Genomic DNA, 24,863 nt, shown 5'->3' with positions numbered 1-24,863 from the left:
GCTGAAATCCTCTAAAACCCTGTAAACTTGGGGCTCCACAACCTGTCCAGTTTGCTTGTTCCTTCCTCCCCTCAGTGGGTTGGGGGGAGAACTGGAAGAAAAAACAGGTAAAACTCGTGGGTTGAGATAAGAACAGCTTAATAGGACAACACAAGGGGAGAAGCAAGAACAATAATACTAATAAATACTATATGAAGTGAGTGTAGCTCACCACCTGGAACCAAAGCCCAGCCTGCCAATCCCTCCCTTCCCTGGCAAACTCCCCCAGTTTGTACCCTGAGCATGATTCCTATAGTATCCTTGGCTAATTTGGGTCAGCAGTCATGGCTGTGTCCCCTCCCAGCCTCTTCTGAAAATTAATCTCAGCCAAACCTAGGACACCAGGGCCAGCTAGTGATTGCTCTGGGAGAAGCAGGCATGGCATGCAGCATTCCCACACCATTCTAGCACCTAGGGAAGATAATTCAGCTCTTGTTCTGAGTAAATTCTTGAGAGAAAGTTTACAGTAGCAGGATCAGGAGTAAAGGCTGAAAAAAGACCCTGCAGACCTGTGGAGCTCCTTGCGGTGCAATGCCACAGTATCCAGGAACTACAGGGGCATGTGGGGATGGAACGTGCCTAAATAACGTGGATATCTACATTAACAGTGTATATCTGAACTTGCACACTGGTCATTGGGAGCTGGTGCTGAGAAGGAGCTGCTTGTGGGTCTGTGTGTGGCAGGAGAGCCCTAATGCAGGTAGATGTAAGCTGGGGAGTCAGCACAGGAAGGTGTTTCCAGAGGCACACTTCAGCTACATGCCAGGCAGCAGGCTCTCTGCCAGCAGCTCCATGCTGCCTTCAGTCCAGGAGTGAAGCAAAACTGAATTAATTACTAGAAAAATGGCTTGAAAAGATCTTCTCCCTCTGGCTTTAGGATGAAGCTGCACAGCTCTTCACAACACCAGAAGTACCAGCCTTAAACCCACTGTCTTTTCACAGACTTGTTCATTGGCTGCTCTCTTTTCCCTCTGATCCCAGGTCTTTCCAGACATCTTTTTCTGCTGTGTTAGCTTTTGCTTTTTCTTTTTTTTTTTATTTATTTTTTTTCCCTCTAGAAATCTTCATTCCACTATTGTTTTTTTCCCTTTCATTTACTTGGCTATTAACATCACACAGCCTGGTGACAGGTGGTTACAGAGCTCCTCAGGCTACTGTATTGTTGATGGAACTCCTCTGGCCTGGCTCTGTTACATGCTGGCCCTGGCTGCCCTGCATCTCTGTGTGCTCCATCCCCAGGCTTGTGGCCAGCAATTCTTCACCCAGCTCTTCTCTACCTCCATCTTCTTTCTCCCTCAAGCACCCCTTGTTTCACAGGCAGACATCTCTGTGGTCAGTGCTGGGGCTGGCTTGGCCTCCTGGTGAGGACAGCCTTGTAGAAGTGCCTCTTGGCCTCACAGCATCTTGGGGAGGATTCCAGCTTGTTTATTGGTCCTTTTTTTGTGTTGTTTCCCCCCCCCCCCCTTTTTTCTGCAATAACTGTGGTTTTTATTCTTGATTACTTAGGAGACCTTTTAAATTACAGGTGTAAGAAGGAGTTTTCAGTATAAGGGGAAACAGCTAATAACTGAGTTGCTTTGCCCCACAGTATAATCCTTTTGTATTTTCATGGAGGTGTTCACCCCAAATGCATGCTCCCCACCCCTAAAAATGAGCCAGGTTGCTAAGTTGTGGCTCCCTTCTCATGTAGTTACTGTAGCTGTATGTAACAAATGTAAAATTAGGTTTATAGTCTGATTTTTTTCTTTGGGTTCCTAATTTGTTCTGCAGAGCGAAGCTCAAGACCTGTCTTTACACAGCAAGTATTTGTCAGCATTTGTCATCTTGTCAGCCATAAATTTGGCTATTTATACATTGGGAATTAGTGTCCAAGTAATATTTTCAGGCACCCTAATTCTTGTTAAGAAATCTGTGATAATCACTGTGTGATAACTGTGCTATTGCTGTGCATTCACCTGACAGGATGTGTCTCTGCTCTGGTCACCAGACTTCAGAATAGTTTTGTTTGTTTATTTGTTTCTGGGGATGTTTCAGCCTTTGGGATTTATATTAGGAAAATTCCTGCTGTGAAGAGTTTATCCTCTGCAAAACCAAACAAGCAGCATGTTGTATGGGTATGGCCTGCTCGTGGCTGGAGGCTGGGGACATGCTGTCTGCAGGGCCATCTATGCAGAAATGTTTCAGAGAAATCCTCTTCCCATTTGTAGCTCAGGGCTTCCCCAGATGTGTCAGATGCTGGGAAAGGGCTTAGGCTGGGAGGTGCTGTTCAGAGGGGTGGACACGGGATGACACAAAGACCCTAGAGCAGCCAAAATACGTTCTGATGTGATGCTGGTGGTGTGGAGTGGGCTGAATCAAAGGGTCTCTGTTAAGCTGAGCTCTGTAAGAGCTGAGTCCTGAAGTGGCAAAAATCCCTTGTATTCAGTGCTACTGTTTTTTATGGTCCCTGTGTTACCACTCAGCCTCATTCTTGCACTGAACAGGGGAAAAAACGAAATCAACCTTAATATTGCGTATGTCTAGTTCTACACACTTATCTTTACCTCTGGTTTTAAACAATCCATTGCTATTAAGATGGATTGATGATTGAGAAGCACTGGGTCAACTAAATCATCTGTTGTTTTGAAGTGGGAGAGAAGCCCCCCCCCCATTGTGCTTAAAGAAAGCAAAGAGACTAGTGAAGGTGGGAGATGTCAACCCCTGTGATGAGCAGGAGGTTAACCAGTCATAAATCCCACAGACAATATGTTCTGGCAGTGATTCAGGACTGCAACCTCAGAATTTTTGATGTTAGCTGCATAATGTCAGCATTCTGTCTGTCTCAGACCTGTTCCCACAGCCACAATAATTTGAGCTGTTTGGAATGTTTCTGCACAGATCAACATCACGTACAGAAAATGATAACAGGTTTTCTCTGTTTTCATAGAAGTCCCAGTCCTTGCACTGAAAAGGCATGTGCAAAAAACTGCAACACTGCAGCAGAGATAGGAATGTGAGCTGTGATTCATTGTGGTGTCAGCATTTTTACTGATCCAATATTAATCTGTACATTCAACAAAATCTGTAAATAACGTGCAGAGAGAACACATGGATTTTTTCAGTCCATTTCTGCACTTCAGGAAGCAGGTAAGAGTCTGAATTTGGCAATAGATCTCAGCATACTGGGCTTAGCTGCACAGAGGAGCCTTTTCTGGAGTAGCTTGAATGCTGCAGCCTGCCAAAAAAGGAGACTTGACTCTCTGGTGGTGGTGTCCAAAGTGGGACATCTTCACTAGGACCATTCTGAGTCCCATTTGTCTGTTGCATTTTGTGAGAAAGACTTGGTTTACTGTGCAGGAGGTGACAGGAATTTGGGTCATGTACATAATGTGGAGCAGCTCAGGTAAATCTGTTTCTGATGGATCCTCCAGTGGAGTAGAAATGATCCCTTTACTCCTGCAGTCCACAGGGGTGACAGTCAACATGAAATAAGGTTGCCGTTACTTTACCAAATATCTTTCTATTATATTTTCTCTTAGATGCTGTAATTTCAAGCACTGTGAGTTGGGAGTTGATAGAGGGACACAGCAGACACCCCCTGACATACACATATTTTTGGTTTCTTTTTGGGAAGACAGACAGTTTACATTACATGCTGGGAAAAGCTGATTGTGAATTCCTTTCTAGCCACTGCATGTCTAACAGGGTTTCTTGCTGGACAGACTGTTGTGCAGACACCAGTAGAAAAACCCTTTTTGGGCAGAGGGTTTTTCTTTTCCATTGCAGTAGCTTCATTTAGGTATCTGAAATAGGCTGTTTTAACCAAAACATGCCTCTGTGTGTAGGGTGGCAGGGAGCCCTGGCTGAACAGTTTATTGCTTCAGACTGTGCAAACTCATTTGTGGTTGTCCTGTAATATTCCTACTGATTGACTTGTTTTAATTTTACACTTGTATGATGAGCTTGTACCCTTTAGGCACAGTATAAGAAATCAATACCTTTGGGAGGGAGATGTAAGAGTCATATCATGACAGCTGGGTAGCTTAAATGTGAGATGTTTTAAGTGGTCCAACTTATTTGGGATTTCTGTCATACTTTCCTCCTAGGAGTTCCCATTTTCCCCTCAGTCTCCCTCCAAAAGGAGGAGCAGCTCTAATAATTCTGTTCTTCCAGCCCTTTCCCATAATCTTCCCTTTCATTGTAAGTCAAAACAGCTCATTCCATGGATCATCCACCACACAGGAATTCAAAGACACTAGAGACCAAACCAGCGAGCACAGCAGAGGAGGAACAATCCATGCCCAGATGCTTGGCTTGAGCAGGCAACCTGGGTCCACTCCCTTGTTCTGCTTCCCCAGCAGCCATTCCCTTTGCCCCTGGAAATGTGAGGTTAACTGGTGGAGCACTGGTGGCCCCTGCTGAAAGGGACAACAGCAGATGTTCCCGTTCTGCTGGAGTGGTTGGTGGGGGTGTTATTTGAAGCATGAGGTGGTGGGGGGATACATGGTGGGATGCATGTGCTTGGGCTCTGCACCCAGCCTGCAGCCAGTGTGGTGAGAAAGGAGCAGACCTGCTCCTGTGCTGTGTTTGCCATCTGAAAAAACACTTGGAACAAGTTCACTTGGATGTTTTTTTAATTAAGGGAAGGAAAAGCAGCTCCTGAAATTGAGGGAAGTGGCGAATGCTCCACTTCCTGGCCCTTCTATGTTACCCAGTCACTAGCTCCTGATGGTAAGGGAAGTTTTTATTGTGGAAACTCGTGACACAGCTTGTATCTTTAGGGGTGGAATGTGATGCTCTTAAACTAGCTGACAGATCAGACTTGAGCAAAGACCTTTCTGGAGAAGGCTGGCAGCATCCTGGTAGAAGAGTTATTCCTACATTTCTGACATGAGTGATGAACTTTCACTCTCCTGTTCTCGACAAAGGCACAATGTGTAAACGTGTCACAGTGCTCCAGTGCTGCCAAACCCTCCTGAACAACACTCTGGCCAAATGGGAAGGAATGGGAAGTTGAACAACATGTCCACAGGGCAGAGGTGAGCTGAGAATCTCACCTCCTGTCTGCCCGGCCTCGTCTTCTGAGTGACCCTGCAGGCATCAGCAGGCAGGTGCAAGGATCACCTTTACATCCAAGAAAGCAAAGATAACGGCAGCTGGCCCCTGGCTCATGGTGAGTGTTGTTTTTGTGTCTTTCAGCTTATTTCTGCTTCCTGCTGACCGCCCTGGGCGTGACGGCCGGCGCGCATCGCCTGTGGAGCCACCGCTCCTACAAAGCCAAGCTGCCCTTGCGGATCTTCCTGGCTGCAGCTAACTCCATGGCTTTCCAGGTGGGCTTCTGGATGCCCGTTCAGCTTCTTGGCCTCTGGGCAGCTTTGTCTCCTGTGCAAGGATTCCCCTCAGCTTAGAATCACAGAATCGCCAAGGCTGGAAAAGACCTTTAAGACCCTCAAGTCCAGCCTGTGACCAACACCCCCACATCTCCAGACCAGGGCACTAAGTGCCACATCCAGCCTGTCCTTGAACACATCCAGGGATGGTGCCTCCACCACTGCCCTGGGAAGTCCATCCCAATGTCTGATCACCCTCTCTGTGAGGAAGTGCTTCCTGATATCCAACCTAAACCTCCCCTGGTGCAGCTTCAGGCTGTGCCCTCTTGTCTTGTTGCTAGTTGCCTGGAACAAGAGCCTGACCCCACCTGACCACAACCTCCCTTCAGGTAGTTGAAGAGAGTGATGAGGTCCCCCCTGAGTCTCCTCCAGGCTAAACATCCCCAGCTCCCTCAGCCTCTCCCTGTAAGACTTTCCCTCTAGTCCTTTCACCAGCCTCGTTGCTCTCCTCTGGACCTGCTCCAGCACCTCAATGGAGAGCAAAAGAAAAAGAGACAGCTTAGAGACAGCAAAATAAAAATAAAAATATTAATAATAATAAAAGGATAAAAAAAACTTTCTGATAAGTCACTCTGCTGGCTCAGGGGATGCAGAGCCCCTTTCACCACCCAAATAACAATATACTTTAGACAGTCCAGGAGCCATCATGACTGAAGGACTAAGTTGAAGGTGCCCAGGTGAGGGACTCAGCACCCCAGCAGTGTACCTGTGGCACAGGTCAGGCTCCACAATTCCCAGGACAAGGTGGAAACTTTTGTAAGGGTGAACTTGATGCAAATATGTCTGCATAAACAAGTGTCTTTGTCCACTCAGGCAGCTGGAGATCTTGACATGCCCAGAGAGAGCAGGTATCCTCTTGCTGTCTTAGTTTATCTCTGTTTTATGCAGCACTTTTCACCAGTAAAATTAAAAGATGTTTGCAGAGAACCCTGTTACTAGTTTGGTACTTAATGATGGGCATTAGACCTCCAAAATGTTTGTGTTACACCCAGCTGGAGGCAGCAGTTAGGCCAAAGCCAGGATCTTCTCAGGGTGAATTTAGTGACTCCTTGGCCGTGCAGAATAGAGAGGTGAACTCGTATTGACCTTAAACTGGAGCTTGGCTGCCATAACCTCTTGTGGTACCAAATCTGTGTTGTGCCCTGTGTTTTCAGCTTTTTCCCTGCAGTCTCGTTGGTTGACTTCTCGTTCATGTACCTCAACAAAGGATGGACAGAGCCCCTTTTTCCACTTCTGTGCTGGTTATTTATCATCTTTGATTTCTCTTTTTTTAATGTGGAAAGAATTCATCTTGTAAATCCCTCCTCAAACTACAAAAAGCACAATGCTTTTGCATGACTATGTCCATTTTTACTATTAACCTTCCTTTATTCTGAGCCATATTCCAGCTGCTTTGAGCTGCTTAGTTCCTTGCAGAGCTTTACAAGCCCTTTGCTCAGCCCGCTGAACAACTGTTTTGAGAACCCTCTGGTACTGACTTCCTGTTTTAGAGCTGATCTTATCCTTCATAAATAATGGAAACAAATTATGTCGAGCTGGTTGCAGTGAGCCTGCATCTTGGGATTACATTGCTTTCTGCTCCCTTGTTGCTGTGGATTTTGCTCTCAGATGCGTTGGCCTCAGCACTGCTTTTGGCTGAGGGCATGGTGTGATTCTGAGGCAGGGAAGTACTTCAGAATAGCTTCAAGTCACCTTTGTGCCCTTTGTATGGAAAAGGAAACAAAAGGCCAGGTTGCTCCTGATTACTTTGACATCCATTCCTGCTAAAGGCTGTTTTCACCACCACAGGCAGACAGTGAATGAGTTTTCAGTTCCATCTCCCTCACGTTGGCTTTGAGAGGAAGAGGTGGCATTGAGGGATACCTACAGCATCCCTGGATGCTGAATAGTAAAGAAATATTCAGACTTCTTGAAGGGCAGGGGAAGCTCTGCTGAAGAGTTTTAACTTGGTGCTGTGTGGGCTGTGACTTGCAGGGGCTTCCTCTGAAATGCCACCAGATGCAGGGTGGAGGGATTTTCACTCCTGTGTTTCCCTGAAACTTGATCAAGAGTGATGTGTTCCTGAAAAATGGTTGCTGGCAATATGCTCAGAGCATATTTACCCATTATGCTCAGTTCTTGGTGTATTTGTTACCAACAGTTCTGGCCTTTATCTCCTCTTAGCCTTTGTGGTTTTTAATTAGATGCAATTCAGTTGTTTCACAGCCTCCTAGCCCTTTTGTGGGGGGAACTATGGCTTTTTGCCAGCCCTGCAGGTGTTTACTGTGGTATGAAAAGCTGATTTCTCACAGTAGCCTTGCTTTGACCTGGTTATCTGCTCTCCCAGAAATAGTTTTAACAAGTGACAAACTGATCGATATACTCACTTGAAAAATGATTCCTGGTTAAGAAAGAGGACCTTTCCTAGGTGTGCTTCTTGAATAACCTTGTTTTATTTTCAAGTGACTGAATTTTGGCATTTTCCAGTCTTCTGGACGTTCCTGCTGAAGCCACTTGAAGCAGGCCTTAATTCCCTTTGGTTTCTCTGCAGGAAAAAAAAAATAAGTTGGCAGCAAGGTAGAGATCTCCCTTTGTTCTTGGTGAGAAGTTTGGTGACTCCCTTTGCTTCACTCATAGAATCATAGAGTGTCTTGGGTTGGAAGGGCCCTCTAAAGGCCATCTAGTCCAACCCCCCTACAATAAGCAGGGACATCTCACACCAGAACAGGTAGCTTAAAGCCCCATCAAGCCTGACCTTGAATGTCTCCAGGGATGGGGCCTCCACCACCTCTCTAGGCAACCTGTTCCAGTGATCCACCACCCTCATAGTAAAGAACTTTTTCCTCATGTCCAACCTCAATCTACCCTTCTCTAGCTTGAAACCATCTCCCCTTGTCTTATCGTTATGTGCCCTGGGAACAGGTATTCCTATAAGGTCCCCCTGGAGTCTTCCTTTCTTCAGGCTGAACAACCCCAGTTCCCTCAGCCTGTCTTCATAAGAGAGGTGCTCCAGCCCTCTGGTCATTAGTTCATTCTCTTGTGCAATGGGGTAGTTAAGGAGCGACATCCTGGAGTTCTGGTCATGGTCTAATCTTTCCTGCCTCCTCTCATTGACTTAGATGAGGAAGTGCTGCTGGAAAATGTTCCTCTCATCCCCAGCCCACTCCCAGCATCACTGCAGCCATGGCCTGGCAACAGTACAGGGCTGGGCACAGCTGAGTGCAGTGGAGATGAAATTTTGCTGGGGCTTTTCTTGTTTGCTTCTCCCTTGTGGGCTCTTGCAGACAGAGAGCATCTTTGGAAGGCTGAAACTGGACACGGGGGCATTTGATCTGGCTTCTTGAGCTGCTCTTTGCAGTTGTTCCTGGAGTTCCCTCAGTTGCACAGGCAGCCTCAGTGCTTTTTCAGTTGGCAGCTGAGAGAAAGAGCCAAGATTTCTGCAGTGCTTTTCAGCTTTTGTCTCACTAAGGATAGGCAGACACAGCCTGGGCTTCCTGTGTCCTGGAGTAGACTCAAGCACCACGGTGGCTGCCACACTGCAGGTGGTTTGCTCAGTTCTGCTAGGAGCAAAGCTGCTGTGGTTGGTAGTTGTGGGTACTACTGCTGTTCTACAAGCCCTTCCTTCTTTCGGGTTGTTAACTGCTCAGGTACCTCCCTGGCTGTGCAAAGATGGGGATAGCAGAGGAAAGCGTGCCCCTCTAAGCCCTGTCTGCTTAAAGTTCACACTGTTACGGATCTGGGCGTTAACTAATGTTTCTGTGTTTTGGTGCTGGGCAGTTCAATCCACAGATGAGAGTGTGGCCTGAGTTCTGCAGGTGTTGTACACGTTTACCATGTCCTGCACTAGTAGCTGGGCACCACTAAACAACCACCAGTTGAGTCCAACAGCCAGTGCCTCCTGCAGACCCAACTGGGAGGCTTAAACCTCTTTGGCTGAGTAAACTCAGCAAGTCTTACTTGACTGATCCAAGTCTGATCTTGCAGTCCATCCCTTCCTTCCTGCAATCCACATAATCCCATATACAGCTGTAAGGCATTTCAGTGACCCACATCTGCTGACAGCTTGAGCAGAGAGAGGATTGAACTTGCTTTGTGTCTGACCTGGATCCGATGCTCAGCTGATTGTTACAGGTCTGCCATTTTTATTCCAACCTGGCTGCAAATGCAAGACTTGATTTCCCTTAAAATAAGCACATCTCCTTTTGATATCTTATTCATAGAATCATAGAACAGTTTGGACTAGAAAGGACCTTAAAGATCATCTAGTTCCAATCCCCATGCATGGGCAGGGACACCTCCCACCAGATGAGGTTGTTCAGACCCTCATCCAATCTTGAACACTTGCAGGGAGAGAACATCCACAACCCCTCTGGGCAACCTGTTCCAGTGTCTCACCACCCTCACACTAAAGGACTTTCTTAATGTCTAATCTAAACCTACCTTCTTTCAGTTTAAAACCACTACCCCTTGTCCTAGCATTGCACTCCTGAGAAAGAGTCCCTCCCCATCTTTCCCTTTAAGTACAGGAAGGCTGCTGTGCTCTTGTACACAGAGCAGTGATTTAAATGGAGGTGCTGGTTTTGTGATGGAAGTTGCATCTCTCTAAAAGGCTGAGCAAAGATCAGCTCCTGTTCAGGTCAGGAAAAGGCCCACATAGTGTGTTCCACAAGCTCTGTCCCACTTTCAGTGGTGCATTTGTGCCTGGAGGGTATCATTGATAACTAGCTGCAACTGGCTTGGAAAAAGGATGCCAGGACAGAGTTCCTATGCACAGTAGTGCCCTGAAAATTATTGTACAAGCTCCCCCATGGCAGGGTCATAAAGTGACAATGTAAACATGTATGTACCTGGTCCCTCCAGCCCAGTATCTTTCCTCAGGCAGTGAACAGAGAGGACATGGGACCAGGGCAGACTGATGATGGTAAATCCCAAGAGGCTGTTTGTTGGCTTCCAGCTGTCTCCAGCCCTGGTGTCCTGGTTTAACCCTAGCCAGCAAGAAAGCACCACACAGCTGCTCACTCACTGCCCCCCACAGTGGGATGGGGGAGAGAATCAGAAAGAAAAAAGTGAGATAACTTGTTGTTTGAGCTGAAGAGGGTTTGGTAGGTAAAGCAAAAGCCACACATGCAAGCAAAGCAAAACAAGGAATTGATTCACTGCTTCCCATCAGCTGGCAGGTGTTCAGCCATCTCCAGGAGAGCAGGGCTTCATCACATGTAATGGTTACTCAAGAACACAAATGCCATCACTCCAAGCATCCTCTCCCCCCCTCCTCCTTCTTCCCCCAGCTTTATATGCTGAGCGTATGGTCTGGAATATCCCTTTGGTCAGTTGGGGTCAGCTGTCCCAGCTTTGTCCTTTCCTGGCTCCTTGTGCACCCTCAGCCTACTCGCTGGTGGGGTGGGGTGAGAACCTGTGTAAGCACTGCTGAGCTGTGGGGCAGGCACCCCTGGAGTATCAACACTGCTTCCAGCACAAATCCAGAACACAGCCCCACACTATGAAGAGAATTACCTCTCTCCCAGCCACAACCAGCACAGCTGGGACACGTCTGATTGGTGTCCCCAGTTCCCAGAGCATGTCCCATGCTGTGTGGGCACTGACAGGAGCAGTGTGGTGGGCTGGGTGTCTGCAGAAGCCGGGGTCCCTCAGCCTGTCTTTAGCCGATAATGTTTTTTGAGGAGGATCCCAAAGGGGCTTCTTGCTGCTCCCGTGTGAGGAAGGAAGGTGGAGCAGCACCGGGCCTCTTTCCCCTCACTCTGCCACGCTCCCTGTGCAGAATGACATCTACGAGTGGAGCAGAGACCACCGTGTGCACCACAAGTACTCGGAGACGGACGCGGACCCGCACAACGCCCGGCGCGGCTTCTTCTTCTCCCACATCGGGTGGCTCTTCGTGCGCAAGCACCGCGACGTCATCGAGAAGGGCAGGAAACTGGACTTCACCGACCTCCTGGATGACCCTGTCGTCAGGTTCCAAAGAAAGTAAGTGGGAGCACTGGGGTCCTCATGGTGAGGCAGGGTGGAGAGGGCCCCTCCACCTGGTTGTCCAGCTGTGGCTTGTTGCTTATTATCTTTTCCCTTTTCTCCTCCGAGATATCCTTGCCACCCTGATTGCAGGCACTGGGACTGCTGTCTCTCTGCTCCCCACTATGGCCCAGTGGTTGGCACTGGCTGACTGTCCTTGCAAGCTCTGCTGCACAAGCAGTGAGCCCTGTCCTTGTCCCCCTGCTTTTTCCAAAAAGCTGGAGCTGGCTGTGAAGGAAACCACAGCAGAAGTTGCTGGGATCTTGGCCTTGTCCTTTCATCACTGAAGCAAAAGGTCCCTGACTGCCTTAATGTGCACAACTCGTTCTGCAAACTCATGTTGGGCACCTGTGGCCCAGTGCAGAGCAAGTGCTTCCCTCCCAAGACTGTCATTCTTCACAGGATTAATTATCTCCCTTGAGAATTAGCACAGATCTAGTTCAGTTTCCTTACACGCTCTGCGAGAGGTGGGAATTGAGGAACATGCTTCATCTTCTAATTGAGTACGTGTATTTCAGGAACAAGACAACTGTCTCTGTCTGCAAGCATTTAGTCTAGGTGCTTTGGCATAGCACATAGCTCATTTCTAAGTGTTTTATGGGTGCTAGGAGCAGTCAGTTGAGTCCAGAAATCATTTTCATTTTTGCATAAGAAATCCCTGTATTTGCATGAGAAATTCTGCTGTATCAGAAGAGCTCCAGGAGTGAGGCATTCACTGCCCTCCATATACTCTTGCTTTTATTGGTTCCTCAGTTGGCAGTGGCTGTTTGCAAAGGTTCCCTTGCAGTTTGTTGCAGCTCCTCTTCGTAGTGTTACTACCTTTTCCAGGAGAGCAGCATCCCATGAGAAGCAGGCTCTACTGCTTTGGTTGTGCTGCAAGTGTTACGTAGTGGAGAAGTGTGTTTTCTGCAGGGAAGTTAAGCCTGAGCAAATGTCTCTGCTCTGGATTTGAATTTAGGACTTTGGTGTTTACCCTGCCTTACCTGAGAAGAAAAATTCAGGTTCCTCCTCCCTATGGGTTGAAGTGGTGGTGTTTTTGACAGCATGGAAAACCTGTCAGGTCAGATCAGTTAGAATCATCATAAACCCTTCTCTGTCACGTTCCGTTTTAAGGCCACATTGTTAACTTTGCTGAGTTTAGTGGTGCCGGAGAGCTGTGGGTGAGGTACCACTCCACCAGGTTACAACCTCGTCACTTCAGCTGAAATCACAGTGCTGCTCCTGGCATGACAGCAAAAATTACCCTCTGTGAATAATGGAGCAATAATAGAACAATAATCCTGCATGAGATGTGAAAGAGAGGCTCACAGGTGAAGTGTCTCCATGACCAAGTTTCCATGGGGTGAAAGCAGCACTGTTCCCCAGGCGTGTATTGAGGCATTGGTTCCCCTGAACTCCAGGTAAGGAGGTTTCTCATTCCAGGGTGGGTGTTCCAGTCCAAGAGAGACAGAGAAAACATAGTCAGGTGTTCATTCAGATGTGAGATCTCATGTCTTCTTCATCAAAAACTTCAGTTTGGGCTTCTTGCATCTCACAGAATGGTTTTGATTGGTGCCTGTTAATCTGTTTTCTTATTTTGTTATTTCCCTGGAGTGAGAGAGGCTTTGAACTTTGAAGGAGTTTTCTGGACTGGAAAATACTTTTCTTCTCTAGCTCTACTTAAATCTTGGCCTTGAATTGATGAGTTTTGCAAACCTTATCCACAGCCTGGTTCAGAAGTCAGTCAGATGAGTGGGAAATTATTTTTGGTGGAGCAAAGAATGGGGACTTGTTTTCTTTGGAGAGTCTTGGTTCAGGTAAGTGAAGATAGTGTTCTAGGAGAGAGCTCAGGAGATGCTTTTTTTTCACCATGGTTGGTGTTGCTGGAGAGCTGCAGATCTCTTTCTGGAGCCCAGCATGTGAGGCACAACCTCCAAGCAACAACAAAAAATATCAAGCAAAGAAACTTGAAGGGCAAGAGGTTAAGAGGTCAAGAGGTTTCATGGACAAGATTAGCAAAAGTAGCTGCTGGAAACCTTCTTCCTTCAAAAAATACTGCTAATATTACAATTTTTCCAATACTCTTGAGTTTTAATTCAAATGGTTTGTTTTTGTCAAACCAAATTGGCAGCTCTTGCTAACTGAAAAAACTTTCAGCAAATGGAAAGTTTTAATAACTGTTTAATAAACCCAAGCTGTGTTCTTCCTCATCCATTCCAGAAAACTCAACAAAAGCAGGACTCTATTTTAAACCTGTCATGCAGGCCCAAATAAGACATGTCTTTCTTTCTTTCTGCACCCTTCAAACCTTGTCACCTCAGCCTACTGCTCCAGCTTCATGTGGGAGCTTGCTTTGATGGTGTCACCCCAGGATCACTGTGGGATGTAGTAAATCTGGGCTTCAGGGAGGTGGAAGTGCTCAACAGGGAACATGGGGCCTTGTTTCCTCTCATGCTGAGGACTCAAGTAGGTGGCTCCCAAGCTGCCTTGTCCTGCTGCTCTCTGCTTCTGAGCACTGCTAGCCCCTTCTCCATTTAGAGTCATCTCTTTCCCATCTTGCTTTTGGCTTTGCCTCCCTGCTTCTTACAGAGATGCTCCTTTTCTCCACTTGCCTTGGATTAATTCCCCCAGGGTGGTTTTTCGCTTTGTTTCTCCTGCTCTTCACCTCTGTGCTTCCTGCATCCTACACTCTCTCTTCCCTGCCTTGCCTGGGCACGTGGCTTTAGATGTACTATAAAGCTTTCTTGTTTGTTCCCACTGTTTGGCTTCTTTCCTCCCTGTTTTTCTCTGCACACTGAATTTTTCCAGTATATGGAGGAGTGGCAGAGCTTGTGCCCAGCCAGTGGGCTTGGAGAAGAGCAGTAATCCTGGTCCCCAGGTGAAGAGGCATCTTTCTCCTCATCTTTGGAGGGTGCTAGTGGTCTCTCAGCAGCTGCTTTGGGTCTGCCACCACTGTTGGAGCTCACACAGCAGCAGTGGCATAGAAGGGAGCTACTGCTGCCCTGTGCTGCAGCTTCCCTTCTCATCTGGGCATGGGGGAAGTCTTTGCCATCTCTTAGGAGGGAACACATTTCCAAAACAGCTCTGTGGATGCCACACCAAGCCCTGGGCTTTTCCTGTCCCAGAGCCAGACCCTGGGTGCAGGGTGTGCAGCCAGCTCTGTGCTTCCCCACCTCTAAAGGGGCTCAACTTGGGAGGTTGACTTGAGTCAACCTGAGTGAGCTGAGACTCAAATCTCAGCTGTTCAGCTCCAACGTTACCTGATGCTTTGGGGTTTCGGGTTGTCTTGGCATTTTTAAATTGGAAAATGGAAAGACTGAAAACTGGAAATGGAGAAATTATGCCACGGTTGTGGATGTCTGAAATGTTCCCTGCTGCCCTGGTCATGAGGCCAGCCCAGGTGATACCAGGGGTTTCTGGCAGAGCCGTATCTCCAGAGATCCAGCCCCGCTTCCCCCTGTCATTCCCGCCGTGGTACCGATGTCCCTTTTTCTTTCCTGGCAGGTACTATAAGAGTTCAGTGGTGCTGATGTGCTTTGTCATCCCTACCTTTGTGCCGTGGTACCTCTGGGGCGAGAGCCTGTGGAATGCCTACTTCCTTGCCTCCATCCTCCGCTACACCGTCTCCCTCAACGTCACCTGGCTGGTCAACAGCGCCGCTCACATGTACGGCAACCGCCCCTACGACAAGTACATCAACCCCAGGCAGAACACCTTTGTCACTCTGGGAGCCATTGGTAGGTGCTGCAGCCCTGGGTACACCCCTCTCTTTTGAGGGAGGTGAATCCATGGCAAATCCCCCGGAGGAACCCCGTAACAAAATGGTTTCTTCAGAGCTGGCTGCTTAGATGCTAATGGAGGGCACTGGAGAAGCTGTTGCCTTAGAGTGACTGCTCCTGTAACAGGGGAATGGGAAAGTGGCTGGGGTTTTGTAACCCTTTCACTGGTAGAAGAAAAGGAGAAGGAGAAAGAAAATTGAAAAGGTAGATGAGAAGATAGGACAGATGTAACCCCAGGTCCTGGTCTGGAGCTTCCACCCCTTTTATAACGTTCTGTCCCCCAGGGACCACCCTCGGGGTGGCAACGTGCAGTTGAGCTTCTGCCCTTCTGCAGTTCATCATTCTAGAAGGTACTGGGGTGCACAGCTGCTCAGTCAAACATTCCAGCGAGTTCTGGAATGGGGTTGGGGGCTGCTTCTTGCAAGGCAAGCCCTGGTGGTTGGCACATGCCCAGAGCTGGGTATTTACCAGGGGAGGCGAGCCAGAGAGGAGCAGGGAGAGGGGGGTATCCTGCCATCCCGCCTGCACTGTTCGTGCTTGCCTAACACAAGGCTCCCTCTTGAGTTGTTTGAGACAGAACAAGGGGTGCTGTGGTTTCACATACCCTTGCAGGTCTCTGACAGTCTCTGACAATGTGGTGTAGCTTTGCAAACTCAGAGGTGACATCCCAGCCTGTTTCGCCCTGCCCAGGGCTTGGGGCACCTGCAACTGGACACACCTGGAGCCAGTGCTTGGAGGAGACTAGAGCTTGTGCATCCTAGAGGAAGGCTTCCTTGTTCTCCTGATGATGTCCACATTGAAACAAAGCCTTGTAGTCTCTGGGCAGAGGCGTGTTCAGGGTAGCAATCCTCTTTTCTCAGCGGTCAGCTGGGGACAGAGCAGCAGAAATAAGTGACTGCTTCATATTTAGTTGTGCATCTTCCTTCTTGAAGCACGTCCTGTTTTCTTCCCTGGGAGTCAGGGGGTAGGACATGCCTCTTCCTGCTGGGAGGAAAGCCCAAGAGCACTGGAATGGAGTCTACTGTGGGTCTGCCCCAAGAGGTCTCCCATAGCCAGGGGTGGAGCATCACCTGCATTGGAATTAGGACTTGGGAAGTGGGCATTGGGGTGTCCCACCCAAAGTGTGTTCCTCAGTTCAGAAACGTGCCAGCCATGTGTTCTTTCAACGCTTGCTCTGTTTTTCAGGTGAGGGTTTCCACAACTACCACCACACCTTCCCGTTCGACTACTCGGCCAGCGAGCTGGGCCTGAAGTTCAACCCCACCACGTGGTTCATTGACTTCATGTTTTGGTTGGGGCTGGTCACTGACCGCAAGCAGGCTCCCAAGGAGATGATCCAGGCTCGCAAGGAGAGGACTGGAGATGGCAGTGCTTGAGAAGTCACGTTTTGCTGGGCCACTGCTGTCACACGGGTGGGGGGGTGGGGGGGTGAGTGTGCACCCCCGTGCCTCGGGTGGATTTCTTTTCCTGTAGGTATGGATTTTTCAGATCAGTTGGGCTGAATTAATTCCCCGGGAGCAGGTTCAGCCCCAGCTTTTTTTTTCCTTGACTGGCTGTCTTACGTCCAAACTTCAGTGTGAAAACGTTACGTATTATTTAATGTTATAGTTAAACAGGAGAGAGATTTGAGTTTAGTCACTGTAGTTCGTGTCTGAAATACATTGTAATTTGCTTGTTCATGGTAGTCCTTGGAGGAGATAACTATCCTTTCCTGCAGTTGGGGGAGATTTTTGTTTCTGCTCTTCATCACATATGCTTCTGAGACATATCTCTCCGAGGGGATGGGACAGGCCCCAATGTGCTCTTTCAGCTACAGGCTCATGGGAAGAGCACTGATGAAAACCAGGATGTCCATGGGGGGAAAAAAAAAATCAGCCTAAATGTATGGAGACCTTAGTTTCAAAACCTGTGTTCTTTTTGTTAGCCCTGTTAGCCAGCCCCGTGCTCTGCTGTCTTTGCTAAATATGAAAACCATTTATTGCTGAGCAGGCTTTTGTGTTGAAGATTAGTCTCTATACAGGCCAAAATACCAGCTGATGCTGTGTTGAGATGACTCCTTTGTTGTCGCATATACATTGTAATTTGTAAAGGTAGACAGCTCAACCATGTCTTTCAGCCAAATCCAGCTTCAGTGTTTGGAGACCTGAGTTCCTATTCTAAGTGGTCATGGCCATTGATGCATGCATGTTTTCAGCTCCTTTTGCACAAGAAGCCTCTTAATTTCTTCTTCTGCCTTTGACTAGCGGGGTCTGTAGAAGACTGACCTTGATCTAAGTCAAAGTCTCTACTAATATTTCAGCTGCATGCAACATCCATTGGTTTCTGAGCAAAATGTGAAGACAGTTACGTAGCTTCTGAATTTTAACAGTTGCCTTGTTTAAAAAAAAAAAATAATAATAAAAAATTTAAAAAGCTTTTAAAAAAAAGAAAAAAGAAAAAAAAAAAAGGCATGTGGAATTAATGGCACGTAGAGCCCTTTGTGTTAGGTGCTCGCCAGTGCAGGAGGGAGGCTTTGTGCTGTCAGCACTGGAGCACTTTTGAAGGTAGAGGGCGTGATTTTCCATTTTCCAAAGGTCACCGCCTTGCCCCTTGGACAGGGAGCGCCCATTTTCCAGCTGCACGGCCCCACACCCTGAGCAAGGCAGGGATCTCAAGAGAACTGAAACTCAGGCCCAGGTATTTTCAGGAAAGATGTAGAACTGGAAAAAAAAAAAAAAGAAAAAAAGAAAAAAAAGAAAACAAGTTTGGTTTTCGTTCGTTTCCTGGTTTGTTTGGTTTTTTTTAATGATGCCATATGATATTAAAAGAGTTGTCTTTATTCTGTATTTCATCCAGCAGGTGTTCTAACAGTGTTACTTTGCCATTAATGATGTGTAAACTCTTGAGTGATTTACAATAAACAGTTATGAGTTAGACTGGCTGCTGTGCTTCATTTTCAGAAGTATCCCAGAGCCAAGGGCTTTGTGCATCACACATGAGAATTCCAGCAGTGTTTCACTTGGTGTTTTCAGATATTCACTTGGTGCAGCATTGCCAAAATATTTACCCCTTCATCATCTCAGGTTTCCTCATCAGTGGAAGAGGAGTATTGTTAAATGGAAGGGCACCAGGAGATTTGATTACTTGGGGCTTAGTGGCCAAACTGATAGGGGAGATAAGAACATTCAAAAGGTTGAAAGGAGACCATGGCAAGACCTTGCATGTGAAAATCCCACTTTAATAGAAAAACAGTAGCAAAAATACAAAGTATTTTTGTTTAGATTTTGCTGTAAGTTCTTTATTCTGCTGAGATGTGCCTGAAAACCACCTGGGTGTCACACTGGGAGCTGTGTCTTGACGAGCATTTGTCTGGAGTCAGGGCTGTCGGGCAGACACTGGAATGAGTCTGAAAGGAGTGGGAAAGGTCACCTCCCCTACAACAGCAGGTCAGAAACCTCCCAGCTCTGACAGCCCATTTCCACCCAGACCTGCTGGTAAGAAGGAAAGCTCAGTTGCTTCCTTTTTCACAAGGGTTGACAGGCAGTTGGAGGGTGGCAACAATAATTCAATATGATGCAGGCGATGGCTTTGGACTTGCTATTTAAGGTTAGGAGCAAAGCTGGGAAGATGCACAAATGCCTGATCTTATTGTTACTCCCATCATTTCATTTGTGCAATGTTGTGGTTTGGAGAACTGCAGTGAATGCACTTTACAGGCACGTAGATACACATCTTCCTGTTGATCTTGGTCATACTTTTTCCTTTGTAATTGCTTTTACTTGGACTTCCTTCTGTCAAGTACATGGTGTACAAAGAATAACTGGCCCTGCCAAGAGGTACGTGCTGTTCTGAACCTCTCTGACTACCTGATATAACAAGAGAATACTATTATATTTTTTTCCTTGCAGGTATAAGACTTGAGCAGCAACTGCAGTTCCAGTGGGACTCGGGGAGCTGAGATTTGGAAACCATTGGCAAGGCTACCCAGCGTCTTGAAAAACTGGAAGTAAGTAAAGAAACACCACTCAGAAAAAGAAAAGCTCCTCCATCAAGTGTCTTGGAGCTTGTCTGCATGAATTCCTGCTTCTGTGGATGAACCCGATGTGGTGGAGTTGATCCAAAACTGTCAGCCTTTGCAGGAAAACTTGATTTTTTTAAGAGAATGCCTTGAGTTTTGGTAAAACAAGGAGTACATCCCTGCATTTCCTTGTTTTGCTTATTTGTTTTGATTTTTACACGTTTGGTTTGCAGGTTGTTTTTTTTTTTTGCTTGTTTGTTTTTATTTGTTTGTTGGGTTTTTTTTGTGGGGGGGTTATTTTGTTGTTTGTTTTTTAAAAATCATTTTGGCCATGTTCTCTAGTGTGGTCTCCCCTTCCTCAGTAAGATGTAGGAACTCTGAGAGGCAGCAAAGGGCCCCAGCTGCTGGATTCAGCTGCAGCTGCGTGCAGTGATACGGGGAAGTGGTGGAGCCCTTAGTGAGGTGGGTACCAAGGCATGATCCACACTTGTTCCCGTGGACTTTGGCACCTCTCCTGCTAATCTGGTAGTCAAGGACCCCAGCAGCACCTTCTGAGCAGTGGAAACACCTTGAGGGACTGCTGGTCAGTGAGTGGCTGTAGGCTGGACTAAACCAAGGGTACAGGGTCAAGCTTCTCTAAGACCTGATGGTCTGACAGTTCCTGATGTTCTGTTTTCTCCAACTCTGTTCTTGGTGTGTTGAAGCATCTAACAAGACAGAACAAGAGGTATTTGTACAGTGTCCCATGCAGTGTTGCATCAAGTGTTTCCAGGCTCTCAGGTCTGGCACACAGCAGGGACTGGATCTTGCCCTTTTCCCCCAGAACTGGTGGGGGCCCTTGGGAAATGCAGTGTTGGTTCAGGAGTCGTCTCCTCCCTCCACAGTAGAAACCCCTGAGCAGGTCACCTGCTTCCTGTGGTGGGGTGGCTTGAGGAAATGCTACACCTGCCCTGGGATGTGGCAGAGCCACCAAAGGGGGATTTCAGCTGTAACTTACAGCACGTGCTTGGCTGTGCAAATACTGATGAAACCCGGCAGGGCTGTGTACAAACACAACCCTCAGGCTGTGGCATGAGGCCAACCAAGGCTGTGACAGCTGACTAGAGAGGAGCTCCCTCTTACACCCTGTCTGCCCCTGTCAGATGCATGGGCTGGGCTGTGTTCAGGAAATCCCCTGGAGTGTGAGTGAAGCAAAACCTGCCGGCACTGAGGAACTGCATCAGAATTCACCACCCCTGACAAGCAGCCCTGTGGAGCAGGCATCTCCTGTGCCATCTCCTGCCCACCAGCCCCACTGCCACGCTCAGGAGAGCTGGTGGCAGTCCTGCTCTGCCACTCTTGGGCCAGATGCTTCCCCAGGGTCCTGGAGAGCAGCTCCAATCTTCACTTAGCCTTTTGGCATTTTGAAGCAAAGCTTTAGCACGGGAGCCTGGGGTGGGACAGGGTGCATGGTCAGCCCTGGGCTGGTCACCATATCCTTGGGCCAGTTTAAAAAGTAGCTGTTGAAAGTGAGGGTTTGCTAGGAGGGATGCAGAGGAGGCTGCTGGGGGTAGATTTCTGCCTGCAGCCTCCTGAGGCTCTGCTGTTCCCTTGTAACCCCAGGTGATATCTGCACCCCTATTTCCCCCCACAGCTTGTGAGTGTGAGGTGACTGTTTTCCTCTGGCTGGTGGTGATAATTTTTCAGGCCCAGAAATCAGCAGCCAGAACACAACTTTCTTGGAATAAGCCCAGCATAGACTCTCAGGCTCATGAGGATAGAGCAGAACTTTCAGAAACCCCTTTTTTTTCTGGGAGCCTCCCACCCCAGCAGCTTGATGTGGTACCTGAAGTCAGGTAGCATGTCACAGAATCACAGAATGGTTTGTGTTGGAAGGGACCTTAAAGATCATCTCATTCCAACCCCCCTGCAGGGGCAGGGACACCTCCCACCAGACCGGGTTGCTCCAAGCTCCATCCAACCTGCCCTTCAACACTTCCAGGGACGGGGCAGCCACAACTTCCCTGGGCAACCTGGGCCAGGCTCTCACCACCCTCACACTCAAGAGTTTCCTCCTCATGTCTCACCTCAGTCTCCTCTCTTCCAGTTTTAATCCGTTCCACCTTGTCCTCTCCCTCCCTGCCCTTGTCCCAAGTCCCTCCCCAGCTTTCCTGGAGCCCCTTCAAGCACTGGAAGGTGCTCTAAGGTCTCCCTGGAGCCTTCTCTTCTCTAGGCTGAACATCCCAACTCTCCCAGCCTGTCTCCAGAGCAGAGCTGCTCCAGCCCTCTGATCATCTTCATGGCCTCCTCTGGACTCTCTCCAGGAGCTCCATGTCCTTCTTGTGTTGGGGGCTCCAGAGCTGGACACAGCACTCCAGGTGGGGTCTCACCAGAGCAGAGCAGAGGGGCAGAATCCCCTCCCTGGCCCTGCTGCCCACGCTGCTTGTGCTGCAGCCCAGGACAGGGTTGGTTTCTGGGCTCCAGCGCACGGTGCCGCCTCATGTTGAGCTTCTTATCACCCCCAAGTCCTCCTCATGGCTGTTTTCAATCCCTTTTCCACTCAGCCTGCATTTGTGCTTGGGATTGCCCCAACCCAGATGCAGAGCCTTGCATTTGGCTTAGCTGAACTTCATGCAGTTTGCACAAAAGCTGGAGAAAAGGAACAGATGGCTTTGATGAGAGATGATCTGGCTAATGAAATGAGGTTTAACACTTACAGTGAGAAACTGTTGCTTAGGCACTGTATTTAGCCCATGCATCAGGCTCTGGAGCAGCTCTGATGGCTGTTGCTGAGTGTTCCCTGGTTCCTTTCCCCTGCTGCTCCTGTTCCTGGGTGGGCAACATTTCTTGCCAGGCCTTGCTCTGGCTTTGGAGCAGAAAGGAGCGTGACAGGAAAACCAGGTGGTACATCTATTTTCAGAAAACGTATTTCCCAGGAATGAAAGCAAACTCCAAGCAATTCTCTTCTTTGTCTCCCTTGCCTCTGTGTACCTTTCCCCCTGAAAAATAAAACCCAGCCCAGTAAAATGTAGCTGGTCTGCACTGGTCATACCCCCTGGGGAGGACTGCAACTGGAGGGAAATGAAATTGCTTTGTTTCTTCCTGAGCTGCAAGGGAGGTTTGCAAGGGCAGGGGTCAGCACTGCAGGAGTCCTCTCTTTGACATGAAAAATAAAATACCTCCAAGGCCTGATCCTACTACTTGGTGTCAGGATGTGGGTCCTCAGCCTTCCTTCTGCTCTGTCTCTGGAAGAAAAGTGGATGCAGAAATGGTGTGCAGTTTGGTCCCTGTGAAGAGCACTGACGTGGTGAGACCTGGACAGGGAACATGCCTGTGTAAGGCATCAGAGGGAGCAGATATTAATTAACAGACAGCAAAGCCATAATTCTGAATATTTGCTTGCTTTGGCACAGGTTCCCTTTCTGGAGCAGGTCCCCTTTCTGGGCCAGGAGAATTGCCAGGCAGATCCCCAGTGGGTCTCAGTGGCCCAGCAGGAAAACCCGGTGAGGGCTGGGGCAGGAGAAGTCTTGCTCTGCTCACAGTGTCCCAGGAGTGTTGTCATGCCTGTGCCATTTCAACTGTGTCTTTGAGCACACGGGCTGAGCAGGGAGGGACATCAGTGCCAGCCCCTCAGCATACCCTGCCCTGTGGGAGTCACGCGTAACCCCAAGTGAGAAGAGGGAACCTGCTTGTGGCTACTCATTTTTGCCAAGGTGGAGGAGGTGTAGGAGGAAAAGACTCTCTCCTCAGGTCAAGGTGAGTCGGCTTTGGGACACACGGTGTGACTGCAAGGGTGGTGGAGGATGTGTTGTTGTGGGAGGCAGTGCAACGTGTCTGAGTGCCCCACCTTCCTACCTACCTTTGCACCTGCACACCCCTTGGTGGGGGAATGCTGCAGCCTGGGGCTCATGGAGAGGGGCTGCCCTCCCGTGGGACTGGTGTCCTGTGAGGAAGGAATGGTAGGGAATGTCCCCGTGGGCCCACACACCACCAGCCCTGGACACTGGGTGGGCTCCAGCACCTGCTTATTGTCCCCGGGCTGTGCCCCTTTTTAAGCTGTGACTCTGTTAATTTATGAGAGGTCTTTGGTGGGCATGTCAGCATCCTGCATTTTCCAGCACTCAAAGGGACGCCATCTGCTCTCAAAAAAGAGCTGTGAACAAAATGTCTCAGATGCTCACAGTTTACCAAAAATGAAATTGCTTTAACGTCCCATATGTTGCATTGTTTTCCTTCCAGCTTTTTGCTTGATGGCAGAGGTGAAGTGACTAAGGTGGTTTCTGATTAATTGCTGCATTTTCCTTGCTGGCCAAAATCACTGAGGGTGAGCACTGTCAGTGCTTGCCTGTTGGACAGAAGGTTTTCATCAGCCCTGGCTGCTGAAAGCCAGAAGTTACTAAACCCAAAGACCTCCCCTCTGTTACTTTCCAAGCGAGCCTGCTTGACTCTTGCTGGAATCCTTGCAGTCAGGAATGTGGTTAAGGGCTGATACTTCAAACATACTTTTTTTCCCAAGCACCTGATTTTTGAGCCTATCTTGGTGACATGAGAGCACCTCTTTGCCCAAGGGAAGCTGTGCCCAGCAGTCACTGGTTGCTGCCTGCAGCTCCTCAGTGTGGCAGTGCCATGGGGGCACCATCTGGTGCAGGCAGAGGGAAAACCTGGAGAAGATCTCTGGCTTTTGTGGGGTTGCAAAAAGCAAATGCTGTGAGGAGCCATTTATTAGTCCAGGATAACACAAGATTTGAAATACCAGGGCAGGAAAAATGTTATTTCAACTCTAATAATAGCTCCCTTCGCCTTTAAAACATTGAGAAGCATACAGAGTGGTTGCCTTTCTGTGAGAGTGGCTGTCCTCTCCCTCAGTTCCCTGCTGCAGAGATGCAGCCACTCTGGTAAGGGACCTGCTGGTGCTGCACTTGCTCTGAGGACCTGTGCTTTGAGGGGTTCATAATCCCCAGGGATCAAGGAGACAAAATCTCTTCAGGGTACGCCATAAGGGCCAAAGCTGCAGGGTGAAGGCGTGTGGCTTGGCCTTGAGAAAGGCAGGTACAAAATACTGATGAAACTGTTGGTGTAGATATAGGCAAGGGGGCTGTCTTGTGTTTGCTAGCACCAGGGCAACACTTGGACTAAGTGCCACCTTATGGAGATTTTAGAAGAAGAAACAAGACAGTCAACCAATGACATCAATCTTATTGCATTCTGGCAGGGAGAGAGGGGAAGGAGAAAAAAGTGGTAGCATTGACGTTGATTTAATCCCACAAAGATCAGATATTAAAAAGGGATCCCTTCCACCCCAGGAACCACTCCCAAGTGGTTATCACCCAGCTGTTTTGCTAGGCAGGTTTTCTCTCAGCCTGAGATGCTTTACAGAGATAGCAAAGCCCAACATCAGTGTCTGTAAGTATCTACAGGTTGGGTGTCAGGAGGATGGAGCCACACTCTTTTCAGTAGTGGTCTAACAAGGGGCAATAGGCACAAGCTGGAACACTGGAAGCTCCACCTGAACACAAGGAAAAACTTATTCAGTGTGAGGGTGACGGAGCACTGGAACAGGCTGCCAGAGAGATTGTGGAGGCTCCTCCAGAGAGACGTCCAAAATCCTGGGTGCAATCCCGTGTGATGTGCTCCAGGCAATCCTGCTTTGGCGGGGGGTTAGACTTAGATGATGGATCTCTAGAGCTCCCTTCCAGCCCTGACGAGCCTGTGATT

At 48.4% G+C, this 24,863-nt stretch overlaps 1 protein-coding gene across 1 annotated transcript in view; it reads left to right on the top strand.

The window, feature by feature from the left end:
• SCD5 (stearoyl-CoA desaturase 5) overlaps positions 1-18,085 on the top strand; it is a 35,954-nt gene extending 17,869 nt beyond the window's left edge. The window contains exons 2-5 of the mRNA XM_051618823.1: positions 5,218-5,348; positions 11,167-11,372; positions 14,898-15,130; positions 16,358-18,085. Of these exons, the coding sequence (XP_051474783.1) occupies positions 5,218-5,348; positions 11,167-11,372; positions 14,898-15,130; positions 16,358-16,548 (761 nt within the window). The 3' untranslated portion in view covers positions 16,549-18,085. The remainder of the gene's footprint in view (positions 1-5,217; positions 5,349-11,166; positions 11,373-14,897; positions 15,131-16,357) is intronic.
• The last annotated feature ends 6,778 nt before the right edge of the window (positions 18,086-24,863 follow it).

This window comes from Apus apus, chromosome 4, assembly GCF_020740795.1.
Source record: "Apus apus isolate bApuApu2 chromosome 4, bApuApu2.pri.cur, whole genome shotgun sequence".
In the NCBI taxonomy this organism is placed as follows: domain Eukaryota; kingdom Metazoa; phylum Chordata; class Aves; order Apodiformes; family Apodidae; genus Apus; species Apus apus.
The sequence above is the reverse complement of the archived record's forward strand: the minus strand, read 5'-3'. Positions and strand labels throughout refer to the sequence as shown.